General features: G+C 43.1%; 1 protein-coding gene across 3 annotated transcripts in view; it reads right to left on the bottom strand.

The window, feature by feature from the left end:
• ELOVL1 (ELOVL fatty acid elongase 1) overlaps positions 1–14157 on the bottom strand; it is a 31180-nt gene that overhangs the window by 3409 nt on the left and 13614 nt on the right. For all 3 annotated transcript variants that reach the window (XM_077334120.1, XM_077334121.1, XM_077334118.1), the window contains 5 exons: positions 4779–4969; positions 2269–2349; positions 1974–2030; positions 1444–1549; positions 265–401 (listed from right to left, as the gene is read on the bottom strand). In XM_077334120.1, the coding sequence (XP_077190235.1) occupies positions 265–401; positions 1444–1549; positions 1974–2030; positions 2269–2349; positions 4779–4969 (572 nt within the window). The remainder of the gene's footprint in view (positions 1–264; positions 402–1443; positions 1550–1973; positions 2031–2268; positions 2350–4778; positions 4970–14157) is intronic.

Below are 14157 nucleotides of genomic sequence, written 5' to 3'. Positions count from 1 at the left end.
CAGACAATTGCATTTCCCCCCTCCACCCACAGGAGATGATGGACAGGCCTAGGGTTAGTCAGTTCAAATGCTGAAGTGGGAGGAAAAAAAAAAAGAGGGAGAACAGCTCGGAATCTATCACAAATAGCTAATGCCCAATTATGGCTTTTGTCACTAAAACCCAAGGGAAAGAGGCATACAGTATGGGAGACAAGTGACTCAGTTGGTTTGTACCCCAAAAAATAATCAAGGATAGTGGTATGACTGATCTGGTATATTACTTACCAGCTGAATGGCAGTGATATGCTTCTTCCACCACAGGTACTTATGGAAGGCAGGTCCTGCAGCTGACAGCGCATAGTAGAAGTACATTATTACATGTACTATAGAGTTCACCAGCGCATGGAATGAACCCATTCCTCCTGCGGGGGAAAAAGGACCCAAAACACAACCAAACCTAAGGTCACTGTATATTTGGCAAGTGCAAAAATCAATTCACCTGAGCTATAGTTCATTGCAACAAAGCAGATATTTGATGTATGCTGGCACTACATTCCACAAGTAACAGGCCTAGTAGTTATGTGTGCCTCCCTGTCACAGCATGGGTTTAAACCTGCAAAGGTCTGCAAGTACACAGGCCATCTCCAAGGCTTTTCCTCTCAGTATACTTCACCAAGTAATCCAAGAGGCAAAGAACTGTACAGTTGTGAAGAGTGCTGGGAGAGCTCCAAGCCTCAGTATATGACAGTGAGATTACCAGGGAGACATTTGGGCACAGAGGTCTACAACTTCCTTTTGGTTTTGGCCATGCTCTATGTCTATTTATTATTTGACTTATTGACAGTTGCCATATTTTAAAGTTGGGAAGCTTTTTCATCTATCAGATCAGCTAGAAAAAAATTGGCCTTCCTTCAGTTTAGTTTTGTCCTTTTTCTGCATTTAGTTACTACTCTGCATGTATGGTATATATTATGTATTTATTGTGTTATTTGTTGTTACTATGCTTTCTAGTTCTGTAGTTTCATTCTGCATAGCTTGATGCACGTCTGACATTTTTGTGCTGTCTAATTTTTGAAACCCTACTGCACTGTTTATTAAATCTCTTGTGATATATGAATGCATTATTTTATACAGCGTAATCCACCATGAATCTCAGTGAGAATAATGCACATGCACTGAATTTCTGTTATCAACTTGTGGTACATGCACTTGCTTCCAACAGGCTGGCTTACTGTTGGGAAAAAGTAAAGTAAAGAACAGGTAATTCCTACATATCACAGCATACACTGGACTATATCAGAAAGAAGGAACTAAAAGATGCATATCCTTCAAGACTGTGCAGATAGTTCTAAATGAAAGCCACAGCACTGGATTACTGATCATAGTTCCTCAGCACAAAATTCACAATACAGCTAAACCACATCAAAGTTCAAACCTCTTTTTCTTCTTTCTATCCCATCTCACCTGGTCCAAAGCTAGCACCCCACCACCAGCTCCAGGGCAGCACTGAGTGGTGAAACACATGAAGAAAGGTCACTTGCTCATTCTTCTTTCTTAGGATAAATATGACCTATATTAAGGGTACAGAGTAAAATATGTTTCACTAAAAGCTCCGACCATTTGTGTGGCAGCAAAGCCACCCTTCATCTGACTATTTTCACCCCAACAAATCAAAGCAGAAGAGACAGAGATCCCAAATGGTATCAACCAAGCTGTCACTGAAGAGCCTTTTAAAGTTTTTAAAAATAATTGTCCAGCTTGGAACAATATCTCTAAGCTATAGGCTTAGCGTACAAAGGTGAGTCACACATTTGTAAATAGATAAATATCAGAAAGATAAGAGTTAACTGACTAGACCTACTCTGCCATCCCCTTTCTTCATTCTTTAGTACCCGAATGCTGATGAAACCTAAAAACATAGGACCATGACTATATCAAAGCGAAGCTTCTAGATGCTTTAGAAAAAAAAACATAAGTGTGGAAGAAACACTTACCGTGTCTGTCAGTTCAATGAACTTAGAGAAGACAAAGATCCAGGCCACATGGACCATCTAACAATGGAAAGAACAGAAGTCTGAGAGTCTAACCATTTTAACCCCTATTACCCCCTATTACACCAAGCCTTCCCCCCCTCCTGTCCTTATTTCCTTTGCTGCCCACTTTCATTCTCCCACCTGTTTTCTAGAAGCAACCTCCTGTATGTTTGTGGGTTATGCTGAAGCCACCACTGTTCACATCCAAAGCACAGGGTGCCATGGGGAAATACAAGGTACTGGAAAGAAAACTTACTCGAAGGGCCTTGGGATCCTGAGAAAAGTCCACAAGGTCACATCTCCATGAGTAACCCGTCAACCAGCCTGCCATAAGGAACTGCAAGAAAAAGCTGCCAATTAGAGTATACACTTCTTACCCCATAATTAACATTTAATTTCCCAATGAATCAGTCAGCCACCATTTCACAAGCTATGGTTTCATATATTCTCCACTCATCTTCCTGCCTTTCAGGCATGCTTTCAGCACTACTATATGGAGCACAATCAGAGAAAAAACATTTAGAATTTTTAGCTGTGGTACAACGCCCATATAAACCAATATTGTGGATGTTACATTATGTACATTTACAGGCAGATGTAAGCAATCCAGAGTTCCTAGGAAAATTAAAATGTAAAAACCAAAAAATTGCAGGAAGTACATACTATGTCTGACATACTACCGTTTCATCTGTCATTTGTACAGAGGAAGTATTTATTCTAAGAAACTGTGGAGATTAACATGCCTTTCAAAACCACAAGAACAGTTTTATCATATTCTCCAAATCAACATCCTTTCTTTATCAGTAGACCTCACATGGGTTTCCATTTTAGAAGAAGAAGAAGAAGAGTTGGTTCTTATATGCCGCTTTTCCCTACCCGAAGGAGGCTCAAAGCGGCTTACAGTCGCCTTCCCATTCCTCTCCCCACAACAGACACCCTGTGGGGTGGGTGAGGCTGAGAGAGCGCTGATATCACTGCTCGGTCAGAATAGCTTTATCAGTGCTGTGGCGAGCCCAAGGTCACCCAGCTGGTTGCATGTGGGGGAGCGCAGAATCGAGCCCGGCATGCCAGATTAGAAGTCCGCACTCCTAACCACTACACCAAACTGGCTTAGGAAAACATGAATGGTACTTAGGAAGTCCCTAATGTTTTCAGTCCAACTGAATCTTCCAGTCAAACAGAGAGCCTTAGGGTAATTTCCAGATACTCTGCAAAAGTGATGAGATATCAAGAACTTTCTCTTTCTATGATTACAAATGAGAAGAGATGCAAAGCCTCCTCCTTTCCAAAACCCAGACATATAAGAGAAAGAACATGTTACTCATGCTTTTATACAATGTCCAAAGCAGCCCGTAGTTGCCAATCAAAAACCTGAATAATTGTAAGATTTTAATTCTAAATTGGTCCAGTGTGGCATTGTGGTTAAAGTGCTGGGCTATTATCTGGGTGATAAAGGTTCAAATCCTACTCTACCATAGAAACTTGCTTGGTGATCTTTGTCCACTCTTATCCTAACCTATCTCACAGGGCTGTTCTGAAGATAAGAGATGTAAGCTATTTTGGGTCCCTACTGGGGTGAAAACTGGGGTATGTATGAAGAAAATAATCACCCTCTTTATGTTTTGCCACAAGAGAGTAAGGGCTAGATGAAGAAGAAGACTTGGTTCTTATATGCCACTTTTCTCTACCCGAAGGAGTCGCAAAGCAGCTTACAGTCGCCATCCCTTTCCTCTCCCCATCCTGTGGGGTGGGTGAGGCTGGGAGAGCCCTGATATCACTGCTCGGTCAAAAGAGCTTTATCAGCGCCGTGGCGAGCCCAAGGTCACCTTGCTGGCTGTATGTGGGGGAGTGCAGAATTGAACCTGGCTTACCACATTAGAAGTCCACACTCCTAATCACTATGGCAAGCTGGCTCCAAGTTGGAATGCCAGATTATCAGGCTAATAAATGCACATATTGGCATGTGCTGTTTATTCTTCTGCTAGATTAACTCTTGTCTGCTACAGCTTTGTGCCAATGCTACACAAAGCATCTTGTGCTGTTTGGCACTGAGTGTTTGAATTTAGATATATTTCAGAATTCAGTGAGGGGACAGGACGGCTAAATTTCCATTTTGAAAAAAAACCCACGCTTCTAGCCCTCAGAGCTGCATTCAGAAAAAAGATATTTAAAGTGTGGTGACAATCTCAGGACAAAGGAGAAAGGTTGAACCTGATTGCTAATGCTAGAATGTTTGTGATTTTTCCACAATTTGCAGTGGGATGCAAATATTCAGTATCTTGGGCATTAAGAATAAGCTATTTTGGGGACAGAATTTCCCTTCCATGCACTCAAGCCCTGGTTATGGAGAGCTGATTTTTACAATCAGGAACTAAGAAGTCTTTAAGAGACTTTTAATGCACATCCCAAAAGTCCAGGTTAACCGTCAAGTAACTCTTCCTACCATTAAGGAGTTGGTGAATGGAATAAATTGCTCAGTTTAGGAACTTTCTCAGGACATTAAGCACGGTATAAATTCAGGAAGTATTGCATAGCTAGAAACTATTCAAGCACAGGTTGCAGGATGATTTTAAATAGGATGGAATATTATTGATAGAGCATTCCGCTTCATGACTGATGAATGCTCAACTATGTATTCTGCATCTCCACTGCTTTAGTAATCTAACTGGAGGAGCCTTGAAGCCACTGAAGCCCACTATGGGAAGTTTCTACATTTTTATTACATCCCTTTGATATTAAATGGATTCAGCATAAAGAAGAGCTTACCTCATAAACTATGTAGATAGACAGTGCTACCATGGAGAAGTTATAGACAATCATGAATGTCTTGAGGTTCAGGGGCTTCCGGTTGGCCATGATTCGTGGCCCCAGAGACAATACAAAGTAGGAATAGGACAGCAAGATGGTTGTCATAAGCCAGGGAGTGCCCATCAGTGGATATGAGGCTATCCGAGGGTCTGCAGGAAAGCAAGCAAGCAACCATAATTTCTACAGATATGTACTCAACAGAAGGCAGTTTTCAGGTTTCTAGGCTGGTGCTACAACCTCAAGAACTTGCAATGCTCAGGGAGGGAAGATAAAAAGCTAGCACAAGACACTGTCAGATTTGTCTGCCATTTTTTGAATTTTGAAGATGTAGAAACACCTCCTACACTGTACTACAACATATTTCCTCATTGGAGCATGGTCTTCTGCATATGCCAACCTGCAAAGAAGCAAAATCAACAACTGCCCCTACATGTGCCTTCTTCATTAATGTCCCCACTTTTTGAATGGCCTATCTGAAGAGGTCAGGAAGATCCAATTCTCCTGGTTTCCCACAAACTAAACAAAACCGGATAACTCAAAGAAACCTTTTAAAGCAAAAACATACTAAACATTTCACAATGTTACTTGGATATATTAATAGGGACTGTTGTCTACATTGCTGTGTACATCTTGCTGAAATTAGGATCCTACTACATAATTTGTGCATAATTTAATGTGTCATGTTATGCTTTACTTCCGCTTTGTTTTTAGACATCTGATTAGTTCTATAATCAAAATTCCAAAATGCATTGTTCATTAAACGACCCATCCTGCTGATTGTATTGACTCACTCAGTGTAATCCACCTTGAGGGGAAGTGAAAAAGACAGATTATAAATAATGTTAAAATAAACAAAAAATACTTCATGCCAGAGATCTAGTTGGTAAGATTCAGAAAGTAAAAGTAAAAACTATAAAAACATGAGTATTAAATAATCATCACTAGAAAGCCATAAGAACATGCCAAGAGCCTGCAAAGGGCATAATAGCAGAATATAAATGTATCCATAAAATAGCCCATAGGTATAAAAAGTGCTAAACCCAGGATGAACCCAGAATACTAAGCAAAACATCATCATAGGTCTGGTAGTTGGAGAGCTGGCATTATTGTAGTTTATAGAGACTCTATTCCCCTATTCCCCTAGCAGAACTTCCAGTTCTGAAGCTAGGTACCTAATGGGATTGGTTTTTATCTGACTGTAACCCACCTCGAGCCTCTGGGGGGGGGAGGTGGGTAATAAATAACAATGATAATAGAATTGAAAGACAGAATTGGGATTCTATTGGTGTACAACCTACCCTGTTGCCTGACAGAGGTAGTCTTGGGGATGGTGTTGAAGATTCCTAGGTTTACTGTCCTGTGAGATTTCAACATTCATGCCAAGGGTGTCTTGTAGGGAGCAGCTCAGGATTTCATGGCCAACAAAACTCTGACTCAGGTAAAATTTGGTCCTATACTTGTGAAGATCACACTTTTGATATGATAAGGGTGGGATGAATGTAATTCAAGAGTGGAAGAAAATAGATCAGTATTTGCTCAGGTTTAGATTTATATAGATATTCTGCAGGAGTGGGAAATTGTTTTAATAGGAACCGCCCTGGAACCAAATGGATCTGAATGGGTTTCTGGCAACTCTAGGTGATTTGACTGTTGTTACGGTTGGTGCTGCTGTAGGTGTCTGATTCGTTTCTGGAATAAGGAAATGGCCTGGGCAGTTGACAATTGTTCCCCAGAACCCTCTCAGATGTTACAGCCCAAGTAGCCCCTTGGTTTATTGAGTGGCCATGTACAATGAAAAGACAAAGGAGATGGCTACAGCGAGCATGTAGAAAGATAGGAGCAAATCCAATGAGATATTGTCTGTTTGAGATACTTTTCAATTTATTCAGCCTGAGGATGTGTACATAGACCTCTGCCAATCCTGGCTACTTAAATATGCTGGGAGGGGGAGGCACTGCCTGACTAGGTTCAAGAGTTAGTTAATGTCTCCTTGAGAGAGGGAGTGGCCACTCCAGCCTTGAAACACGTTATAGTGCATCCACCACTAAACAAGACTACTCTGGATCCAAGAAATGTAAATAATTATCAACCAGTCTCAAGTGTTCCATTCTTGAGTAAGGTGATTGAATAGGTAGTGGTTGGATAATTTCAAACTTTTATGGATGAACTTAACAGGAAGTGTCCTTTCCAGTCTGGTTTCAGGCCAGGTTATGGGCTGAAACAATTTTGCTCACCGTGGTAGATGACAGAAGGATAGACAGAGGGAATGTGACCCTGTTAATTCTCTTGGACCTCTCACTATATTTCAATGCTATTGATCATGGTATCCTTGAATGCCTTTCTAGACAGCACCATTTTGCAGAGGTTCCAACTCTAACTGGCGGTTTCAGAAGATGGTGATGGGGAACTGCTGCACAGCACATTGGCTCTTGGGGTCCTACTAAGTTCTATAGTTGTTGTCTACCAAAGCTGGTAAAAGCTGCTACATGCTAATAAAGGAGACCTGAACCTCCAACCATATACCAGGATCCAGCAACACCTCCAAACCATGAATCTGGTCCTTCATAGAGAGTGAAACCTCCGCCAGACCAACTACTCAACCCTCAAGTAGTTTTTTCACTGACAACCATTCTTTCTGGTTTATGCTTCAACACATCAGTCCTCATCCATCCCATTACTTTCTCCAAGCACCCATGTATTTGTGACGGCTTACTCATAATCTTCAAATATTTGCTCTCAATGGTTTATCTAGAACAAAGACTCACTCAGTGCCTTGCCCCGTACTCCAAGAAGTCTGCAAGGCTAATTGTGGCTGACAGGTAGTTCCCACCTGGAAACAGACACTACCGCAGAGACTGGATAACCAGTAAATTGGGCTCCCTGAGATGCTGGCTTCATGTTAGGGATGCAGGTAAAGTGCCTGTTCTAACCACACCCATGCTTTTCAACAGCCTCTGTACTTTCATCCTAGTATCTGGACGGATGCCAAAAGGACAGCAAGCTGGCTGCAAAGAAGAGAGAGTGCAATGACTGTACCCACACAATACACTGGCTATAGGGAGATTGAGGTGATTTTATTCCATTTTCTTCCTTTCTAGCTCACTGTTCCCAGTGCCTTAGCAATATAATTCTCTCCTGTCACCTGCTCTGTACTTCATGCTGAAAACAAAGTGAGAAGGCAGAGAAAAATGCTATTCCTCTCACTCTAGATACATAAGGGCTCGCTACAGTTCCACAATGGTGGGGGAAAAGAACTCTGTATGCTAATAAGTCATCTAGCATTCCAGGTTATTGTTATACAGCCAATATTAATATTCATCTTACTGCATTGTATATTTAGTAGAAGAGTGCCTGAGGCATGCAGTAGTCATGGAGATATTTGATTGATGGTAATTGTGAATGTAGCTCTCTAAAAGAACTGTGAGTATCATCTATTTCAAGATCACCTAAAGTCAAGTAGCCACCGGCTGATTAAGAACCCTGCATAAAAAAACAAATTCATGATCACTTTTTTTTAAAGTGATTGGGACTATACCTGCCTGCAGAAAGATTATTACCTACCTGACCAGCGTGATTAACTCAGCAAGGCTAGATGATATCAAGCATGGTAGTCAAGGGCCATTGGAGATTAATCTTGACCAAAGCTCACACGGCCACGGTGCCACTGGGGGAGGGGAACTTCCCTTCCCTTTGCCCTGCAAAGTCCTCTCGCCACCTCACAAAGGCAGCAAGAGGGCTTTGCAGTCCAAAGGGAAACTCGCACGGCTGCAGTGGGGCCCTAGTGGAGGAAATTCCCTTCCCTTTGGCCCACAAAACCCTCTCACCACCTCGCAGAAGCAGTGAGATGCCTTTGCGGCCCAAAGGGAAGCTTGCATAGCCGCGGTTCTGCCGGGGGGGGGGGATTCCCTACCTTGGCCCGCAAAGCCTCTCACTGCCTTGCAGAATCGTCGAGAGGCCTTTGCAGCCCAAAGGAAAGCTTGCTGGCGCTGGTGTGTGTGTGTGTGTGTGGGGGGGAATTTCCCTTCCCTAACTCCCATAGCTTCTGTCCATGATGTGGGCACCCTCAGAGGCCCTCCGGCCTGCCACCTCTTTCATAGCCCATTTTTTAAATGGGCTTTGATACTAGTTTCTATATAAAAAAGGGCTTGCCCTGAGAGTGGTTGACCTTGAAACACACCATTGGAGGTTGATCTTGATCAAATCTGGCAAGGTAACGGGAAGATTCACCTTCCTTGAGATCTGCTCTTGGAATGGATGTAGTGCCAAGTTGGAGGGGCTGTGAGTGGAAGTGACCCCACCAAACCACTTCTGCATTCGAAACAAAGAGGTCCAGGAGACTGGAGAGTTGCATAAGGAGGAACTACTTGGCTTTGATTGCTGCTGAGATGTGGAGAATAGTTTTTGATATTTTGGACTGAGGGAGGGAAAAATACAGTCTTATGGTATCTATTATCACCCCCAGGTGTTCCAGGTATTGAGTGGGAATAATTGAACTTTTCTTCCTGTTCACCACAAAACCAAAATGCTCCAGTACCTGAATAATTCTCTGTGGGGTTAGGTGTGACTGTTCCAGTGAAGAGGCTCCGATGAGTAGGTTGTTGAGGTAAGGATAAACATGAAGCCCCTCCTGACAAAGGAGGACCACCACATTTACCAGCACCTTTGTAAAAACCCTTGGGGCTCTGTATTGATAATGTAGATCCCCAATACAAAAACGTGGGAAACACCTGTGACCTGGAAAAATTGGAATATGGAGATAGGCTTCCTTCAGGTTCAGGGATGTGAGGAACTCATTGAGCTGGAGACCTTCCACAATGGATCTCAGTGTTTTCTTTAGGAAACATCTTTGCAGAATATACCTGTTAACAAATCTGAGATCCAGAATTGCCCTCCAGTCTCCATTACTTTTGGGCATGGTAAAGCACAGGGAATAAATTACCCTTTCCTGTTGGGGAACTGGTTCTATGACATTTATGTCTACCAATTGTTTTATTGCTTGTCTCTTGGATGTGTTTTTTAGCACTAGTAAACTGAAGAACCGGTCAGAGGGAAGCTTTTAAAACTCTATTTTGTAACTCTGGGAGACTATTTCTTGAGCCCAAGTGTCTATTTGTGGGTCATTCTATGCCTCCTTGAAAGATACTAGCCTGCCCCCTGCTGCTATGCATTGAGAGTCCTGCCTTGGGTGGGCACAGCGCCCCCTTCAGCTCTGTTGGCTTTGCCTCGCCGAAATCTGTGCCCTCTGGAGAAAAAAAACACCTCTATGGTTGTTTTGTCTATAATAGCCCCAGGAGCCTCTTTTACTCTCCGATTGGAACCTGGGGTTAGACTGACCAGATCCGAAGGCAGATAGAAAGGGCCTACCATCTCGCTGGAGATGACATGATATAGCCTTTTTTCTGTCCTAGTTTCAACCAGGACTCTGTCAAGAGGGTCCCCAAATAGCTTGTCACCCTGAAATGGGTAAGCATTAACAATGTTTTTTGATCTCGGGTCTGCTTGCAAGGCTTTGAGCCAGAGTAGCTGCCTAGCCACTGTGGTGGCTCTGGCCGCAAATACAATTACGTCTAAGGATGCATCTGCATTACAGGCTGATGCCTTCTGAAGCCGGTTGGTACCCTCGATGATCCTGTGCTCAGGCTCAGGGATAAGTGTAAGTAATTTTCTATACCAAGCCAGGGTGGCCCTAGCTACCACTGACGCAGTGCTGACGGCCTTCATCACCATGGCCACATGAGCCTTGCGCAATGCCGTGTCTAATTTACGAACCAAAATGTCTTTCAGATAGCCTTCACTATCCTCTGAGACCAACCTGGACGACTTTTGTGTGGAAATGAGTTGGTCCATCAATTACTGGCACCTGTAACATGGACTCAGCATAATCAGGTAAAGTATACATTCTTTAGATAAAGGAAAGAAATTGTTTAGTCATTAATGGTTTTTCCCATTCTGCCCTAATCTTATGCTCGTATGACTCTGGTATGGAAAAGTTTGATTGTGTGACTTCAGATTTAGGGGGGAAATCCCCCACTGTCCTTGGGACCATAGTACTTGCGATTCTCTTTTGCAGGTTCAGAGGGGATGGATTGTTTCAGGTCCAAAATAGAGAGATACTTGGTAAGCAAGAATTGAAAGTCTTCTGAGTTAAAGAAACATTTTGTTCAAGAACCTAGTAAAGGATATTAAGCATTGGTAAAGTATTAATATCCTGAAAGTTAGCAGAGAGCCTTAGTATGGCAAGTAAAGCAGCATGAGGCAGAGTGCATGTTGTCAGAAAACAAAAAAAGAAAGACACGCTCACCAACGTGGCACTCAACTAATATAAGAACTATTTAATGAAGAACATAATTTTACATACTTGGAGGTAAAGAAAAGACTCCTATTCTAGTCTAAATAGCTGGATGGACAGAGATGCTTGAGGCATCTGTCTTCCATCATGTTGCAGGCTTGAGAGATGGAGAAGAAGGGGAAGAGACTGGGGAAACAGGAAATTACCCTCTAGGGAAAGGTCGGTGAGATCAAAGGTGGGTGGTCAGTGTCCCTGTCTATCTCACTAACTCTATGGTGTTCCTGTTTACAGCCTCACAAGTCAGGAGACATCGCACAGAGAGCTGTTTCCAACACCTAGATGGGTTTCATTTCCTCATCATCCAAAATAAATTCTCCTCCTTCCCTATCTCTAGACTCTGTATCCTCCACCGAGGAGTCAGGGGGTCTAGGGACTGCCTTATTGGGACTGCCTTAGTAAGCCAACGACCCTGGTAAGTGCCCTATATACTTGTGTATAAGCCTAGTTTTTCAGCACTTTTTTCACACTGAAATAGCCCTCCTCGGCTTATACTCGGGTATATAGGGTAATTGAAATAAAAGCCTGCTCCAGCCAGCCAATCGTTGCTTTGGCAGCTTGCAGGACATCAACAGTTTGACTGAGGACTCTGATTTCTTTTTTCCTTTTGCCTTCACTTCTTCCTCTTCTTAATCACTTCTTCCAAACTATTCTTTTGGTTTCTGTGGGTGAAAAGCAAGATACAAAAACCAGCAGCTATTCACCCTCTTGATTTTTCAGTATTTGTTGGTGGGGGGGAAGGAGGCTGGATGGGAGAGCCTGTGATGATGGAGCATTTCCTACCCTCGGCTTATATGAGAGTCAATAAGTTTGTCCAGATTTTGTGGTGATATTAGGTGCCTTGGCTTACATGAGAGCATGTACGGTATGTCTCCTTCCCACTTCTCTATGATATGTGGATGCTGAGGAAGGTGAGGTGAAACAGAAGGCATTGGGAACAAAAACTGGCTAAGCCTTCAGAGTTCTGCATGAAACGAAAACATAAATTAAAATAGCCCAGGGCGGCTGCTACATTACCACCCTCTGCAGATACAGCTGAAGGTTGGCTGTCATGTGATCCCTCTACGCTCCCAGCAGTCATAGAGAAAGAATGGCCTGTGCTGGAGTTCCCCTTCTTGCAGACCTCTGCTGAACCAGCTGGTGTGGGAAGAGATTGTGGCTGCTTATCATTCTTTTTCTTCTTTTAAGAAGGGGCAGACACTGGTTGTGGCTGCTGCTGCTTTCCCAGCCACTCCCCATCAGTTCCACCACTGACTGCTGCCGTTGTGGGTATATCGCCCCGCTCTACTGGTCCCTCGGGAACGACAGGCATGGGCTGATACTCCTTTGAGGAAAAGCCATCCTGTTGTTACACCTCTGCCATTTATAAGGGGGGGTGTCACTGCTGCCACTTTGCACCCCCAGCAAAGAGACACGGCTCCTGCCTCTGCTAATGCTAATTAATGACAGAAAGCCCCGCAACTACTGCCACATCTAGACGAAGAGAGTTGTGCGACTGCTGCAGCTACTCGACTAAATCCAATAAAAAATAAGCAAGGAAAGTATGTAAAAAGGCTTCTACGGCTACCACTGCATCTGGAGAAAAAGTCATGTGGCTGCTTCCACTTCCAAGTAACATGAGCCTCACGTCTGCAACCACAGTCAGGTTTCACACAGCTAATACTGCTGGTGACGAAAACAAAAACAATAGGTCTCCAAGGCAAAATTGTCTGGCTGGGCCAGTTCCTCAGGCAAACCTCTGGTGGTTGCCTTGTCAGATTCTGAGGAAAATGGCTGCCAGGGAAAGCATGTGGATGCTTTAGCACTCTGAGGCTCTCTGCCCTCGTTCCAGGCAGAAACAATCTGGTGAAATTAGGAAAAGTAGGGGGGGGAGAGAGAAAGAAGAATAGAGGAATAAAAAAAAATAGCCGAATTGTAGAGAATTAAGGCTGCTAGGGAAAATAACAAAGCAAGAGACGAGATGCCTATTCTCTCTGCTCTCCCTCTCAAGGCAGGAAGAAGACTGACGCAAGAGGGCATTCCCACCTGGAAACAGGAAGTTCGAAATTGTCCTGCCTCCCTCCAAGAGAGGATGTCCTCCTAGCTTTAGAGGGAAAACTGCACAAACAGTGCAATGGCAAAAAAGTGAACTTATTTCACCATTACCACCACAGAGAATAAATGACAATGTGCTCTCACCCATGTTTGATTGCATTCACTTTGAATTTTCTTCCACTTGTGCTCTGATCATCTGCCAAACTGATGATCTCAGTAAATCAATGGCCATTCTGCAGCAGGGGACAGTGCACTCCAGAGTAACAATGCCTACTTCCTGAGTAATCTCTTCATTCCACGGGTCAACCAGGACTTCAAGATACTGTGGGCCAATCTTGGTAACTGGAGAAATGTCAAGAGCCATTTGGACTCACAAGCCTACTGAGTTGGCTCATTCTAGCTATCCTCCAAATGTCTATGAAACCAAACCTCATCAGGTAACAATCAGGCTATGACAAGGGCCAAGTAGAATATTTCTACATTATCATGTCACACACGTGTCCCCAGAAAAACAACAACAACAAATCACATATAAACCTTGATATATGAATGGTGACCATAATATTTTTGGTGACCTCAAGGCTGTCATTATAGCCATGGAAATCTGAGCAACTCTTGTCAGGCAGGCCCAGTCCTGAATGTCAAGAGTGAGACTACCCCACCTGGCCCTATGGACAAAATAACCAGACATTTGTTAGCTGATAGGTCCCCAGAAATAACGGAACTGGTGGCCAAATTCTTGGCTACTGTGATACAAAAGGACAGTCGGCTAGGCAAGAATGAGGTCTAGACCAGGGGCACCTACAATTGGTGGAAATTACTGATTTCTGGGCTTTCTGGAGGAATCTACTGTTGGTTACTGCTTATTTTATTCTCTTTTATTTGTATATCTAGACTATGTAATTTTTATCAATTAATTTTATTATGAATTACCCTTGTTCTCATGATTTTTATATG

The sequence above is a fragment of the Paroedura picta genome, chromosome 4, assembly GCF_049243985.1.
Source record: "Paroedura picta isolate Pp20150507F chromosome 4, Ppicta_v3.0, whole genome shotgun sequence".
Classification (NCBI taxonomy): Eukaryota; Metazoa; Chordata; class Lepidosauria; order Squamata; family Gekkonidae; genus Paroedura; species Paroedura picta.
The sequence above is the reverse complement of the archived record's forward strand: the minus strand, read 5'-3'. Positions and strand labels throughout refer to the sequence as shown.